Raw genomic sequence first — 16541 nt, 5'->3', positions numbered from 1 at the left:
ATTGGAAAAACCTAAATGGAAAATATTAGAGTTAAATATATATGTTGGGTTTATTTTTTCCAAAAAGGTAAAATGAAGGAAAGGGTGAAAAGGTGAGGTTGCTTCTCCCTTATTCCCAAACTAAATGCCCGTGTTTTCATGTATTCTCTTCAGTGTACCATTTGCAGTGTTCCACAGCTGGTACACAGTCAGAGAATCACAGCCTGGTTTGGGTTGGAAGAGACCTTAAAGACCATCTCATTCCAAGCCCCCTGATATGTGCATGGACACCTTGCATTAGACCAGGCTGTTCCAAGCCCCATCTTGGCTTTCAGCGCTTCCAGAGATGGGGAATCCACAGCTTCTCCGGGCAACCTGTTCCAGTGCCTCACCACCCCCAAAGTAAAGAATTTCTTCCAGATATCTATTTCCCCTCTTTCATTTTGAACCTCTTCTTTCTTGTCCTATCACTGAGGTTCCTGATGAAGAATCCTCTTTCCCTTCAGACAATGGAAGCCTACATAAGTGTGTGAAACATTTGTTTGCAACGTGAGATGGTAACACTCTTAACTTAAATTCTGCCAGAAGTGCTTTTCAGTTTGCTAACAATCCTCTGTGCTGGCTTATAGAATAAGAAGATACTACTATGATACTTCTCCTCTTGTGTTATCCCTCAAACTTATGCTGGAGAGATCTGATGACTGAGAAGATCCTCCTGATAGTCCCCCAGAATGCAGCACAGACCAAAGGCAGCCACGTAAAGAGGTCTACAAATGCCTTGGCAGTTCAAGAAGCAGAGAATGCTGTTAGGAACTGCAAGAGCTTGAGTTATTTCTGGGAATGCCAGAGGCAGTTTTCTAACAGGAATGAGATGTAAAATCGAGGTAATCTAAAAAGGGCAGAATACCCCACACACCACCTGCAGCTGATGGGGTGGTAGGACGTGTGGACAGCAGCACTGCAGCTGAGCCAGCCAAGGTGTGCCCTCTTTCTGTTAAGTTCTCTTAGGCCTCGGTTTGGTTTGGGTTGTGTCTGGTGGAAATTAAGAGCATAAACAGGGATTGATTTCTGGCAATAAAGGGATCTTATTCAGAGGTAAAGGGAGGTCTTTGAGTCTTTGTTCCCCATGGCTAGAAGTGGACTGGGCTTCATAGCAGTTACCTTAAAACAATAATGATGCAGAAGTTGATTAATTTGTTCTTTGTTAAAGTCTTATCAGCTATTTTGATGAAGTTGACCACAAAGGAAGCGATGGAGAGCTTTAGGTCTGTGGCCCAGACCAGCAATTACATAAAATGTCATGGATGTTTTCAAGCTGTATTGGCTCCCTGTAGCTGCCTCTGTGAAAGACAAGCTCTTAGGGTATCTTGCAAGAATGCAGAGTGCCTTGAAAGGGTTAAAAGCATCATGCCTAGGCATACTTGGGCAAGAACAAGAAGCATTGTAACCAATGTAGAAGCTAGATGAGACTTGGCAAGAAATAGAGAACAAAACTTGCAAAAAATGAAGGACAAACCTTGCCAAAACTTTGTAAACAAGTTTCAAGCAAGTTTTTCCAGTGAGGAAATCAATAGAACAGCTAACAGATTGCACATGCCTAAAGGAGAAAGGTGAAAAGGGCACGGTGATGAAGACATCCAGCCTTCCTCAGGAGACCCCCAAGGAAGACACAGAGCCTTCCTCAGTGCCACCATCGGGATGCACTGTGCTTCATGTATGCTAATGATAGTGATGAGTTTTAGGAAATAATTTTCATAACTGTGGAAAATGGATTGATATAAAATTCTCAAAACCTAACAGAAAGCTCACACAGTGTGCATCTCTATGCAAACCTTGAGATAAGAAATGCTGACTTAGAAATGCCATGGAATGGGACAGACATTGTTAAGAGAGAAATAGAACTAGAAACAAGTTTCAAAGAGGGGGCTTAAAAATAAGACTAGATAGTTTGGAGAAATAGAACTATCAAAAATGCATTTTAGTGAGACCCACACGGGGTAATTTAAGGTTATTAACTATTAAGGCATTTACAACAGAGTGTAGCAAAAGCTGATAGACCAAGAAACGCTTGTAGTGTATTGTAATTAAGACTAGTTTTTCCTTAGAAAACCCTTTTCTAAGGAAAACTATGAATGTAGCCATATATTGTGATTTGCTGTGTGCCCAGGTGAGCACTGTTAGGAGCACTGAATAGTGCACTGAATAGAACAAATACTAATTTCTTGGACTTTGTCTCAGAAGTGTCTCTTGGCCCAGTTTGGGGGGATTCAGTCTCATATCAGGAGATTTGCAAGCCTTAGAAAAATTTTTTTGCAGACAAGCCCCAGCATCCTCCCCTTAGAATAACCAGGTGCTTTGTTCCAGCTTCTGGCCCGTATGAGTATGGGGTGTGCTGTGTAAGCTTTTGCAAGACTAAGACAAATCTGTAAGACACTTGCAATTAAACTTAATAATACAGCTAGGTATTGTTCCTTGGTCTCAAAGGAGGAAGATGCAATAGGTGTGGATGCAGAAAGGAAGCTGACTCCACAGTAATAAATTCATTTTCTGCTAGGGATGTTGATCCTTGTTATAGCTGCCTTAAACACCAGGGGTCCCTACTGGACAAAAAAATCTGTGCTGCTCTTTTCTCCCTGAAATCTAAACACACTGCAGATGTTTATATGCAGAATTATTATCTTTATATATATATATCTTATTTAGTGTGTCCATTTGTGTCATAAGCATTAGATCTAGCTTGAATATTCATAGACACTATTTCTTATAAAGCAGGCATTTCCATGATGATGTCAAGTTGTTAATACTGATCATTACAGGGTGGAAGAGAAGATAATTGTGAATTAGAGATTTAAACTGGGATTTCAGCTCACAGATGATTTCCTGTATTTGTCTTGCATGCTTTGCTGAGAGTAGAAGGCTTTAAAGGTGTGGCAGGAGCTGGATGTTTTCTCTACTTCCTTGGCTGAAAGTATTTATGGTACTTCTGGATCTTCAGGTTTTGAATACATATCAATGCAAATGCAGTGAAGTAATTTTTAATGTTATGATTCTTCTGTTTTGTCTCTCAAGAAATTCAGCAGAACCTGTTCTATGGGTATACAGTAAGAAATGTGTACTGTAATTACTAATTATTGCACAAAGCAGCTTGTACATATTCAAAGAGCTTATAAGGCAGTACATCACTGTATCTATTTCCTTCCACTATGATTTTTGTCTAGGTACTGCCTGTACTTATTGATGCAAAAGAGCTGGCTCCCATCTGAAAAGTGATAACCAGACATTCCAGATAGCTGACTTTGAGAAACCAGCCTTGCTCTCTGAAAGATGCATATATTAGAGGGTTGAGCTAGATTGTAAAATGCACTGAAAATTGGTAGTTGATTCTTAGGTTGGTAATTTAACTGAAGTGGAGAACTGAAGCTTAATTAATGCGCTAATTACATCACATTTCAAACTGCATTTACCAGATGACTTTGAGGAGTATGAGAAATGGGGGAGAAAATCAAAGTATTGTGAGCTAATATCTAACTCTGATAATGCCTCTGCTTCAAGCTCTATGTTCTGTGGTTGAAAATAACAGAGAAGTTGGAAATAACTCTGTGCACCAGTTGGTGACTGGATGACTGTGAATCATGAATGTAGTGTGGTGATGAGAAATGCAAGTGTGACAGTGAAATGCATGAGGAGGTATTTAAAACAGAGAGGGGGAAATAATAATGCCATTGTGTGAAGTTCTACTAAGCCTTTTTGGAAGTGCATTTTGCTATTTGGGGACAATGGGATTCGGGAGAGTTGATCTCATACTTGACACAAGTGCAGAGAATAGTTTAAAGCTTAAATGGCACTGCATATGTCAGATTCTTATCAAAGCACTCTGTGCTACATGAGCCCCTTGGAACAGGCAGCTCCTGTCCATGCTGACTTGGGAGGGAGCAGTGTCCTGCAGGGGGACTATTTCACCACCATTTGTGCCAAAACACACTTAAACCCTTCTGAATGTATGTAATGCTTCATGCATTACAGGATGCTGTCTCCTACACAGCCTGGAGACCCTCAGCTGGAGGAGAATCTTGGTTTCAGCTTTGCAAAGCTGTCAAGACATGATGCCTACTCCTGTAGGCACAGTTTGTGGTGATTGGGAGTGGGGCTGTGGCTGAGCCTCATCCCCAATTGGTTTCAGCTGTGAGAAGCAGGTGAGCAGCATTGAAGGCAACGAGACACAGGGCACTGACCAACCCCCAAAGGGAGCAGAGGGCACACAGGGGCAGGGCATCAACAGGAGGGGATAAAGGCTGGGCTGAAGAACCAGGGCAGATGCTTCCAGCCTGCTGAAGGGGTGAGGTGTTTTTCTTTATGGGCTGAAGCTTTCTGAAATTGTGTGATGTTACTGTGTGTCTAGTGGCTGCCTCAGCTGCTCTATGTGCTGTGGCATTTACTGTACAAACTCCTGGTGCTTTTCCCTTTCTGAAGCAGTTAGAAGTCACAAGCTCAGAGTAATTCACACCCTGAGCAATAAGGCAAGATACTCCAGCCATCCTGCCATGGACTATGACTTGCTCCCATTTCCCTTCACTGGCATATATTTCTGTGTCATGCCATTACCTTCATGTGGAGAGGTTTTGGCTGAAAGACAACTACTCCTTTCTTCTCATCAGTTTGTTTTTCCTCCTTTAGACTTGCTAGTGTCTGGTGGGGGAGGAATATTCTGGAAGAAAAATAGAGTCTCAGCAATGCTGATGGTGAGTGATTGGTTCTCTTTTTCAGCCTGCTTGTGTACCTGTGTCCCACATCCTGAATGAGGATGCAGATTCCTTTGCTCTCATATTCAATAACATCCCAGGAAAATCTATCATAAGTGGAATCCTGACTGGAAAGTGAGACTTTAAAAAGCTAGTGAAGTTCAGACAAAATCTTGGAATGTTATTTTGTGAAGAAGAATGAATTTCCAGCAAGGCCTCTTCAAGAACTTAATGTAGTGAAGTGTGTTGAGTCCACAAAGATTCACAGTTTTGTGTACTAAGCTCATTGCTGAGATCAACTGTGAAGGCCTAAGGAATTTTCAATTTGCCAATTATTGTGGGTTTTGAGAGATTTTCCTAGGATGGCAGGATTAAGGGGTGAAGGCAGGGGCACATTAGGTGAATAGCATTTTAAATGCGTTGCTGTAGTAGTTGGACTAAATGGGAAGCAGGACCATGCTGAAGGCTGTGTACAGCAAGCTAACAGGTCATTCCTGCCCAAAGTGCTGCAGTTACACACATGCTGTGACCTGGTTGTTAGTGAGCCAAGCTTTGCTGGAGGGTGTCAGTTTGCTCTGAATTTCTGCATCTGCCAGTTTGTAACACGTTGGAAGTGCTAGACCCTATTGGCCAAATGAAGTGCAGTTACTTGTGTGTGGGAATAGGGTGAAGCCAGAGGTGCTGGGAGTCATCTGTACATGTTTTTGTGCCTTGTTTCTTCAGAACTGTGCTGCTGCAGAGGGCTTTCCACTGTAAGGGGAAGTATATATCCTAAGCACACATTTTCATAGAATTTCTTCCTGTATTCCTTTGGCATACAAATCAAAGCATCCATTCAAGCCATGCTGCATCCTTCTTGACCAGCTTTATCTATGCAGTGTGTTAGGTAAGAACAGAGGATGCATGATGGTCAAGCCCAGAAACAGAGCCAGTTCCTCAGCTCTTTGGAGTTTGGGGGGCTGAGTTAGTGATCTAACTCTGATAAGGTGTAATATGGAAGCCCAGTCCAGACTGCTAAAGACGGCAAACAGAGGACAAATGGTTGCTCCTAATAATATTATTAAGTCTGTGAACCTTTTTCAAACTCTGCCTTTTATCCCTGGCCTGAAGGGTAGGCAGCTGCTCCTTGTTTAATATTTTATTTCAAGCAGCATAATTTGCTGGTGTCTCTAAAGCTATGCTGAGCCAGTGGTGTTTCCACTGGCATATCTTGTTAAATTGCTGCAGGGAAATCTCCTCAGAAGTGAAGTCATGCCCAAGGCCAAAGGCATGGCCCTACAAACACCAGGGCATTCCTCTCTGCTCTCACTGCACTTTGTGAGCAATCCATATAAATGAGCAGACAGGCTCACTGATCTAAAGCTGTGTGCTTTTATAGTGTGTCAGGGATTGTGCTTAATGAAGAGCACTGAGGAACAGGGACTGAAATATTTAGTAGCCAAAGGCACTACCCCTGGGGACTGGTATGAGGAAGATCTGACAGTACTTGTGTCTGTGTTACATAAGTAGGATTTGAATTTCTCTCCCATTTGTGCCCAGGTTTCTGTTCTCCAGGACTTGCTTCTCTGCAGTCATGTGGTAGCAAAAGTAGACAAAGATATACACACACATATATATGTTGTTCATGTAGCTTGGTGTAAAACCAAGTATGTCAGCTCAGTAGGAGTTAGGCAAAGTTAATCAGGGAAAGGAGCAATATCAAGAGACTATAAGAACTTTTTAACAAAAATGCATGTGTATGAGACATGCAATTCTATTCAGACTGGCTGCTCTGCTGAGGAGTGATGAGTAACTATGCAGTTAGCATAGACCATCAGTCACCAAAGGCAGTTTTTCTCCTCCACTTGTGTGTTATTTCCTTTTAAGTATGCCTTCACTTCAGGAAAACCAACCTGAGAGAAGTTAACCTTTCAGTAAAACCTGAAAAAAGCCTTTAAGGGTCAGGATTCTCAAAAATAAATAAGAAAATCTGAGCTCCTCTGAGAGATGTTAATGTGAGTTTCTGTAATGCTTTCAAGTTCATTGAAACCTGACTTGTGGTTTTCTCTCTTTATTTTAGGTGGCAGATGTGAAGTAAAAGGTTATGATTTTTCAGTGGTTATTATGACTGCTCCTAATTTGTTGGGGTTTTTTTTGGTCAGAATAATCAAATATCCATTTTGTACCTCAGCTTTTAACAGTCTACTGCAAAAATGCAGTTGATGTGTCTCACAGCTTTTTCTCTACAGGTTTGTTTCAGTGGTCATTCAGGAGAGCTACTTAAAAAAAATGCACAAAAATTTCTCTGCAAATGCCAAGCCTACAGCCTCAAAAATTAAAATCAAAAAATGTAAAAGTCAAATTTTATTTCAGAGTTTTTGTAGCATCTTATGTATAGTTTTTGTTAATGTGTCAGTTCCACATGTGTAATAAAATGTTAATGTTACCATTTGTGCCAGGAAGCATTGCAAGGGGTTTTTTTTGTTTCACAGAGTCCAGGAACGAAACAATTATAAATTCTAGTCAGGATCATAAAACAGCAAATAGAGTAGGAAAATTGTTTTATAGATTAGTGTAGGTAGGCTTGTGAGTAGTACCTGCTTTTACTGCTCATCATGAAGAGATGCCTTCTGTAAGTAGGGTAAAGATGAAGTGGAACATGATGAACACAGAATCCTACATTCTGAAAAAAAATACTGGAAAATGCTGTTCCTCTTCATGCTCTTTTTTTGCCTTACCCATTGCCTTGTACTTGATATTTGTGTGCTGGAAGCAGTTCCCTGAAGGAAGGGAAGGAAAATTACGCTGTCCAAGCCCTGTCTCTTTTTATGTCTTTAGTTTGACTCAACCAGCCCAGAGCTGCCTAATAACTTCAATTCCACTCACAAGGAGAGACCAAACTTTCCTTATTCTCTCAAAATATAGAGGCTGGATGTGACCTTTGTTATTCCTTTGAGTTCCTGTGTACAAGGCACAGTTAAGCTAAGTGAGCCTTTGCTGCAGGACCCTAGAAATTTGCAGAGCTTCAGATTTCTGACACATTCATAAAAGAGAAAGTAGATAACAGGTATTAAATGCAAGACCATGTCCCTGAGCTGCAGCTGTTGGGGTGTGAGTGTGCACTCTGCAGAAGCAGTGATATGTGCTCATCCTCATGTTCTTCCTCAGCACTCCATTCTTTGGCCAGAGGATGGAGAGAGACAGGATACTGGACTTGATGGGCTTTTAATCTGCCCAGGTTCTTGGGTTTTTATTTTCCTTCTGGTCAAGTGAATAATAAAAATTAGTAAGATCAGCCTGATGAAGTTAAAAAATTCCATACAATATTTCATTTACATCAAGCCCTGCCTCCAGAGGCTACATCTGTGAAGTGGGAGAGAATGCAAATTGCAGGTCACAGAGTAAAGTGAACTTGTAAATAATGTGGATGGGAAAGAACTATGTTATCCAGGTTTGTAATGAGGTATTATATGTGTCAGCAAAGAAAATGGGACTTTTGGGATTTTTTTTTTTTTTGCTGTGAGGACTGAGATGCATCAACATTTAAAGGATAGCTGAAATTATTTGAAAACCAGGGCTTCAAAAAGTAGAGAGACTTCTCTAGAAAAAGAGGTGGCATCCTGGAATATACCCACATAGGCACACTCAGGAAAAAACTTTTTTTTTAATGGTATACTCCAGAGTCAAAGAACGACCCAGATTGACCTAGACTGTCTCTTCAATGTGTTTAATTCTTTTTTTCTTCAATAACAAGGCAGACCGAAAGCTTAGGGGATTCTTTAATCATATTTTCTCTTTGCTTCTGTACATTTTTTACTGAAATACCCATTCTGCTTGAACTCAAAAGCTGTTCCTAAGCTTTTAGTGCTCCTTTATCACTACTTTTAAAGTAGCCAAAAGTTTCCATTCTGATTGCCTATTAAAGTAATTGATTAATTATTTTACATGAAATTAATTTCTATATGTGGACCATAAATGAGGTTCAGGATGATGCAGCCACGTTTTCTAATTTACTTTAGGAAAAAAACTTGTATATCATTTAAACTAATGGTTGAAAACTAGATTTGAATGTCATTATTAATAGATTTGATGTAATTAATTTACTATCTTTCTAACATCTTAATTAGGAAGATTTCTTTCCTTTGTCTTGTAAAAACAAGTCCTTTCTTCCTTTTCCATCCCACATTCTTAAACACAATTTCAAAATCACCTAAAGCTCACTGAAGAACAGCTCTCAAGTGTTGAAGATTTCCATTTCATTTCCATTCAAGTTTGACTGACAGGATGAATGTCCTACCAAAAAGGCCATCTAGTGTTTGGAGTACCAGGCAATGACTCTTTGTGACCAGCACTGAGTGTTCTTGGCTTCGTCTTAATATTAAAACTTCACAATTTTTTATAAGATGTAATGGCTGTTTTCTGTCCAACTCTAAACAATGAGCTTCGTTAATTGAAGCAGATAAAATCTCTGATGCTACTTTGCTAATGGCATTCCTTGTTAATTCAGCAAGATAAACAAGAGACTACTTTTGACACGAACACTATGAAGGGAAAAGATTTTTCTGGATTAGGCATGATTATTTTGTTGTGAGTAACACTTGCCTAATCATTAACAATTTTGTTATCAAGGTCAAAAAATGTCACAGGGAAAACAAAACAAACCTGGAAGATTTTTATATATAAAATATACAATGAGTTATGTCTATAAGCCAAACTTTTTTCAACTATGTTAAAAGGTATTGATGCTATGTGAACATCCTTAAAAAAATTAAAAATAGCTAAACATTACAACAACAACTTCAACAACCCCAGCAAACCCCTAAACATTTTATCACTAAAAAAATGTATGTGGAAAGTTGTAAGTGCAGTAGAACTAATCTGTGTAAGGAAATCTGCTGGTAATGATTGATATAGGTCTTCTGATTAATGGTTTTGTTACCTGTTAGAAATCCTAAAAATTGTGGCTTTATTTCACATTCTGCTTTATAACTCTTAACAGTAGTACTTAAGTTGAAAAAACAAATTTTAAATACACAAAATCCAAGTTGCTTGACTCATCTATAGAAGGAAATTCTTTGCTATCTAGTCTTCTGCTTCAGCAAAGGAAGTCATGCACTGTTTACCTAGAGAGCAAATCATTAGGAAATAAGTACCTTTTAAGTACTCAGGCTTCCTGTAGGAAAACTATTGTACCAGGTTTCCTAAAAGCAAAGTTTTCTGCATTTTATTTCAAAGAAGAACTCAAATTAGGCTACTTAAACAGCTAAAGTTAAAATGCAGATTCATCAAAACAAATATTTTTGTTGTGTCATGTAAGTTTGGCTGCACATAATTTTTATTGTGGCAACCTTAATAAGCACTGAACTTCAGTTCTTAGCTGCAGTTATTTGAAGTAGTTATTTGAACATTCCTTAGTGTTCACAGCCTTGTCCTGTCCTTCTGCCTTTCTCCACACACATGATTTCCCACAGCATATTGGGATAGAATTTTGTCATATCATATTCCATCTCTGGTCTAAGTTATGTATTTCTGTGCTGTGTGAAACAACTGGGGGTTTTTACACCCTCAAAAAATTCATATGTCTTTGTCAAATGTAAACAAAACATTACAGATGGAAATGTGGAAGAAAACTGTAGTGGTTTTTCAACCTTTTCCCCAGTTTGATCATATGTGTGACAATTTGGGTGGTACTCACGTCATTCTTCTCCACTAGCTTGCTTTTTGGCACACATTTTATTTACAAAAATATACCATTTCACTCTTGTCACATGTAAACCTCTAACTTGCATGAGTATATTGTATTAAAGATCCCCACTGACTGGTAAATGTGATTCCTAGAATGGGGGAAACCCCTTCATTCTTTGGATGTTCCTTGATTCGAATTTTCTGCTTTTTAAGGTAAGTTTGGGCAAGAATTTTCTTTTTCTTTAGTCTTTAATGGATGGATTGTAAAAGCTGTTGTATTTAAAGAGGTACTTGCTATTCCCCTGGGCTCTCATGCCAGAAAGGGAGAAGACAAAGCAACCTCTAATAGGTTATTTTTGTACATTTGCAACTGTAGCCACTGGTGCTACCCCGTTTATCTAGGACAGAAGTGTAACACAGGCTGTAGAAAGTAGATCAGAGCCCTGGAGCTTGTGCACACCTGCCAAAAAAAGGCTCTGTAGGTACACAAAGGTAGTTAAACGTAAAGCCCAACAGAAGGCCTACAGCTGTCTTGGTTTGAAAATACAGGTGTCTGCTAAGGAAGGCAGGAGCCTCCCTTGGAATGGAAGTTGTAAACTCCTTCCAAATTATTGCAATTTTGAAATTAAGGAGCTCTCAGGCAAAGGTATGGGAGTAGGAATAACAATTTATTTTACTTGGAAAATTAAAAATACCAGTGCAATAGTACAGGCTGCCCAAAGAAGCTGTGGATGCCCCATCTCTGAAGTGTTCAAGGCCAGGTTGGATGGAGCTCTGAGCAACCTCACTAGTGGAAAGTGTTTCTTGCCCGTGGCAGGGGCTTGGAACATGATGATCTTTAGGGTCCCTTCCAACCCAAATAATTTTGTGGTTTTCATTCCTGTCTGAAAGCCCTATAGTGATTAGTAAATTGAACTCTGTACTGAACAGAGAATTGGCTTTAAAAGAACCAGAGCTGAGCTTGACCCAAGTCTGAAGTGCTGTTTCTTACCCTAAACTTGTATTTTGGAATAAATATACAAAGCTGTTTAAATCTTAATCATTAATAAATCATTGGGCAAATAGAAGTTGTGTGTTTTAAAAATAATTCTTAGCCTTACTTTCTTGTTCATTTCCTTTTGCCGCACCTGTAAGAGCTGTGCTGTTCCTGACAAAACTTGAATTTCAATGTTATTGTTATGCTTGCTGTTAGATTGGTGAATGCAGACACTTTTATAATCTAATATGCAATAAATCTTCCTGCTGGGAAATCTACCTATATTCCTGAAGTTGCTATATAAAGTTGCAGCAAAAGTGGTGTGACAACAGGAGCTTAATACTGCTGTCATTAAAATTGGTGACAAAACTGTGGGGTGCTTTAGTGCATGCATTGATATTGACCAAGAGCTTTGTTAAAAGTCTGTGTGTAACCTCATTACAGTAATAATTCAGGTAATGCAAGTACACACAACACACAAAAACTCACTAACTGGCTCAGTGACATCATTCCACTTGCTTGGCTGTATATAAATTACAAATTCTGTGATTGTTACTGATTGAAACTTCTAGAACATCTAATATGGCTGATAATAATGAACATGAAATTAAAAATGGGATGCTTTTGTGTTAGCTGTAGGTGTGTAGGTGAGGAACAAAAAAAGTAGTAGTATTTGTTCTTAAATGGCTTTAAGCTGAAGGAGGATAAGTTTAGATCAGATATTAGAGGGAAATTCTTTACTGTGCAAGTGGTGAGGCACTGGAGCAGGCTGTTCAGAGGGACTGTGGATTCCCCATCCCTGGAAGTGTTCAAGGCCAGGCTGGATAGCGTTCTTGCTCTAGTGGAAAGTGTCCCTACTCAGGTCAGGGGTTTGGAATGAGATTTAAGGTCTCTTCCAACCCAAACCATTCTATGATTCTTATTTTGCAGCGCAACTACATGAGAAACATCTTTGCTTTGAGTAGAAATATTACATTTGATATTTAAAAAAAAAATATATAATGGAAGGCAGATACTTTGTGTAGGATATTGCTATAGATGTATAATTAAATCACCTAGCATTTTATGCTTTATCAATTTAAATAGCAATCTGAATACTTCTGATGTTTTCCAGTAGACTCCAGTAATGAAAAGTCAGGTCTAACCTAATTAATCTTTACAACATTGTTGCTAGGTAGTCCTGACTTTTGGACACAAAGCTAAGAAATTAAATCATCTGGTAAAGGCCAATGGGTGAATCAATAGCAGACTTGAGATTGGAACTCTAGGTTCTTGCTTCCTAGTTTTATTCTGAATCATAAATTGTCTTGTAATGGCTAAAGTGGAGAGGTCAGTCAGAAACAATTTAACTACATTCTGGCTTCTCACATTCATTTCTATGCTTTCTAAAATAGATTAGTTTAAAATCTCTGAAAGACAGTCTAAGTCTGATTTCTAATGCAATAATGTGAACTGAAAATTAAATACTTGTATTTGTATGCAAAAAAAGGCACAGATGGTAGTGCCACTATAAAAAAAATTAGATTAGAAGGTTAATTCTTAAGCCTGTCTCTCATTCCCTAGTCTGGGGATCCCTGCATCCCAGCTGGTTATGCTGGCCTCTCAGTGCTGAAATCATCTTTCTAAGGCATCACAACAAGGGATGGTCTCCTGGAGGTCTGTTGGTGACATTTGTACCGCAGAAATCTCACCATTCCTTAAAAATATGTCCTTTTAATTCCTGTGCTTCAAGTGAAAAAAAACCCCAGCAGTGATGTGACTCATCTAGCTGGTGATATGGTGCTTGTCAGAATTTGCTGTACACTGGTCTGGAACAACAGCTTAGGGGGATGGTGTGAGCCATGAGTGGGGCAGAGGAGCTGCAGGCAGCACCTCCATGGGTATCCTTGGGTTCTTCTCACTTCCCAGGGTGGGTGTGATGCTCTGGTGGAAGTGCCCTCAGAAAACAAGGGGCACCAGCAGTGACAGTGGGCCACTGTGACACTGCTTTAATCCATGCAGTGTTCTGCTGGGCCCTAGCTCTTAATATCAGTTGGTTAAGTAAAACAAAATCACAGACTCATCAAGGCTGGAATAGACCTTTAATGTGACCAGTCCAGCACTGCCACTGTAGCTCCTAAACCACATCATCCTGTGCCCGATCCAGATGCCTCTTAAATATCTCCAGGTGTGGTGACTCCACCACCTCCCTGAGCAGCCTATTGCAATGCCTGACCACCTGAACAGTGAAAAAAGTTTTCTGATATTTAATCTGACTATCCCCTGTCTCAGCTCAAGGTCATTTCCTCTCATCCTCTCACTGGCATGGCAGAAGAGACTGGCTCCCACCTCACTCCACCCTTTTGTCAGGGATGTCTAGAGGGTGTTGAAATCCCCCATGGAGTCTCTTCTTCTCCAGAGCAGCTCCCTCAGCTGCTCCTCATAGGAATATGAGCAAGAAGCTTTGCCAGCTTCCCTGGAAAGTTTCAGCCCCTCAATATCTCTCCTGAGCTGAGGGGCTCAGGACTGGACACTGCACTTGAGCTGTGGCCTCACCAGTACCAAGTACAAAGGGATGTCAGCTTCCCTGGCCCTGCTGGCCACATAATTTCTGACATGGGCCAGGTGCCACTGGCCTTCTTGTTCCCCTGGGCTGCCTCAGGTTCAGCTTTTGCTGACCAGCTGTTTTCCATTGAGCACATTTCCAGCCACTCTGCTCCCAATCTTTAGTGCTGCAGGGAGATATTGCAGCCAACATGCAGCACTTTTGTTGTTTAAGTAAAAAACCTGAGCCGATTAAATAAAAAGTGAAGGTGATGAAGTAAAAAAATGGGGCTTTCATAGCCTTACAGAATGGTTTGTCTTGGCAGGGAGATACTGTGGCCAATATGCAGGACTTGCATTGTTTAAGGTAAAAAATGGAGTCGATTAAATAAAAAGTGAAGATGATGAAGTAGAAAAAAAATGGAGCTTTCACAGCCTCACAGAATGGTTTGGTTTGGAAGGGGCTATAATGACCATTTTGTTCCAATTCCCCACCAGGGACAGCGACAGATTCCACTAGACCAGCTTGCTCAAAGCTCCATCCAACCAACACCTCCATGGATGCGGCAACCATAATTTTATTTTTATTTAAGGTGTAGTATTTATTTAAGGTGTAAACCTGTCAGAAAGACAAGCATTCTTTACGGTTCCGCCGCCCACCTCGGTGCTGTGCCCGAGCCCCCTCACGGACCCTCAGGGACCCCGGGACCGGGCCGAGCCGAGCCCTGCGCTGCCGCCGCCCGCCCGCCGGGGACGCCCGAGCGCCGCGCCACGTGACCGTGCCCACGCCCCGCGGAGGCACCGAGCGCCGGGCCGGGCGGACAGGGAGCGCCGCGCCGGGCCAGGCCGGCGGCCGCGGGGCTCACAGCGGCGGGGCGGCCACCGGAGCGCCAGGATGTCGCGGTCCGTTCTGCAGCCCAGCCAGCAGAAGCTGGCCGAGAAGCTCACCATCCTCAACGACCGCGGCGTCGGCATGCTTACCCGGCTCTACAACATCAAGAAGGTGCGGGGGGCCCCGGCCGAGAGGGGGGGTGGACGGGGAGCCGCCCCGGCGCGATCCTCAGCGCCGCTCGGGCCGGCGCTCCGCTGAGCTTGCGGCTGTGCCGGCTGCGCCGCGGCCTAGCGGCGGGGCCCGGGAGGCTGGGCGGGAGCCGCCCGGCCCGGGAATGGGGGCCCGGGGCTTCGGTGCGGCCGCCGCATCGATCCCGGGAGAGAAGGATGGAGGAATGGAGGAGGCCGGGCCGATCCCGGCGGCGGCCGCAGGAGCGGGGCCTGGGCCCGGCGCAGCCCCCGGAGCCGCTGCCGCCCCGCTGCCGTGCGTGACTCACACGAGCCGCGAGTGGGCAGCGCCGCGGGGCTTTTCCCACGCCAAAACCTGTCGCTACCGGAGGCAAAAAGGGGCTCGGGGTAAAATTAGTAAGTTCAATTTCGATAAGTTCGAGTGCGCGGTTGTTTAGCAGCTCTTGGCGTGAGATGGAGCGGGTGCTTGGGGCAGCTCCCCGGCTGCCCAGGGGAGTGGGTCGGTGCTGGCCTGGTGAGGTGGCTGGGCCGTGCACGAAACTCCGGGTCTGGGTGTTGGGAGAAGGATGGGTCACGCCTCTTGTTAATTTCTTCGGTGCTCGGTTAATTTCTCTTCTGGGGGTAATCGTTGAGCTTTGCTGTAGGAAAGAATGTAGTTCATGGCCGCAGAATCGTAAAATTATTTGGGTTGGAAGGGGACCTTGAAGATCATGTAGTTCTGACCCATGTGCTGGGTGCTTGTGTCCTTCCCAGCTTCATTTTCCTCATGAGTGATAGACCGTCTGAAAGTGTATGGCCCCTCAACCCACTTCCAGTAATGAATACTCGTCAGTGTTTTATTACTTTGCCTTGAACACAATTATTTGAGAGGTTTTTCTTATTTCAAAGAAAATGCTAGTTATTACCCTTGAGCAGCGAGTACACCTTGGTGGGTTCAGCCCATTAAAATTTCAGTGCTGTTCCCATGCAGGCTTCACCTGTAATGGCAAAGGGAGTTTGAGAGTTCTAGGTGCTTTCTTGGTCCTCTGACTTCTGCACCCAGGTTTATGTCAGGAATGACCCTGCCTGACTGATCTGAGGTAAAGGATGTGTTTTGTCAACGTTTTTTTCTCATATGGGAAGAAGTAAGAACTACCAGAAGAAGTAATGACTATCAAGTGCAATGTTGATTTTAATTAAGGTGTTTTTTCAGGGAAAAAAGCCCAACAAACCAAGTGGTTAAAGTATTTAAAAGTCAGTGTTCATCCAAAGCCATTTCGCTATTTGATGTTCACTTTTATGTTTCTACAAATCTTCACTGACATAAATAAGGCATTCTGACTTGATGATTGCAAATTCCTGTCTTTCTGAAAGGTTCCTTTTAGTCCGTAGTTTTGTACATTGGAAAATCCCTTCAGTTAAATATAATTACACTTCTAACAAACAGAAATCCACAATTTATGGGGAAAACCATCCAAATGAGGAAGTTGTGTGTGTGCTTGTTGAGCTTTGAGATAAATATCCCAGGTGAAAAATGAGCAAAGGGAATTTCTCCTGAGTGCAGCCCTGGGTTGCAGGGCAGGAAACGGGAGAAATGAAACCTCTCCTTGGTAGCTCTGCCTTAGCCACTGTGAGTCTGGGCTCTGTTTTCATTCCCAGTG

The 16541-nt window shown here is 42.0% G+C and overlaps 1 protein-coding gene across 4 annotated transcripts in view; it reads left to right on the top strand.

Annotated features, from left to right (window-relative positions):
• The first annotated feature begins 14646 nt into the window (after window positions 1-14646).
• NCKAP1 (NCK associated protein 1) overlaps window positions 14647-16541 on the top strand; it is a 52977-nt gene continuing 51082 nt past the window's right edge. For all 4 annotated transcript variants that reach the window (XM_014266975.3, XM_005486924.4, XM_005486923.4 and 1 more), the window contains exon 1: window positions 14647-14884. In XM_014266975.3, the coding sequence (XP_014122450.1) occupies window positions 14777-14884 (108 nt within the window). In that variant the 5' untranslated portion in view covers window positions 14647-14776. The remainder of the gene's footprint in view (window positions 14885-16541) is intronic.

This window comes from Zonotrichia albicollis, chromosome 10 (genome assembly GCF_047830755.1).
Source record: "Zonotrichia albicollis isolate bZonAlb1 chromosome 10, bZonAlb1.hap1, whole genome shotgun sequence".
NCBI classification, from domain to species: domain Eukaryota; kingdom Metazoa; phylum Chordata; class Aves; order Passeriformes; family Passerellidae; genus Zonotrichia; species Zonotrichia albicollis.
Note: the sequence above shows the minus strand (reverse complement) of the source record. Positions and strands in the feature narration are given on the sequence as shown.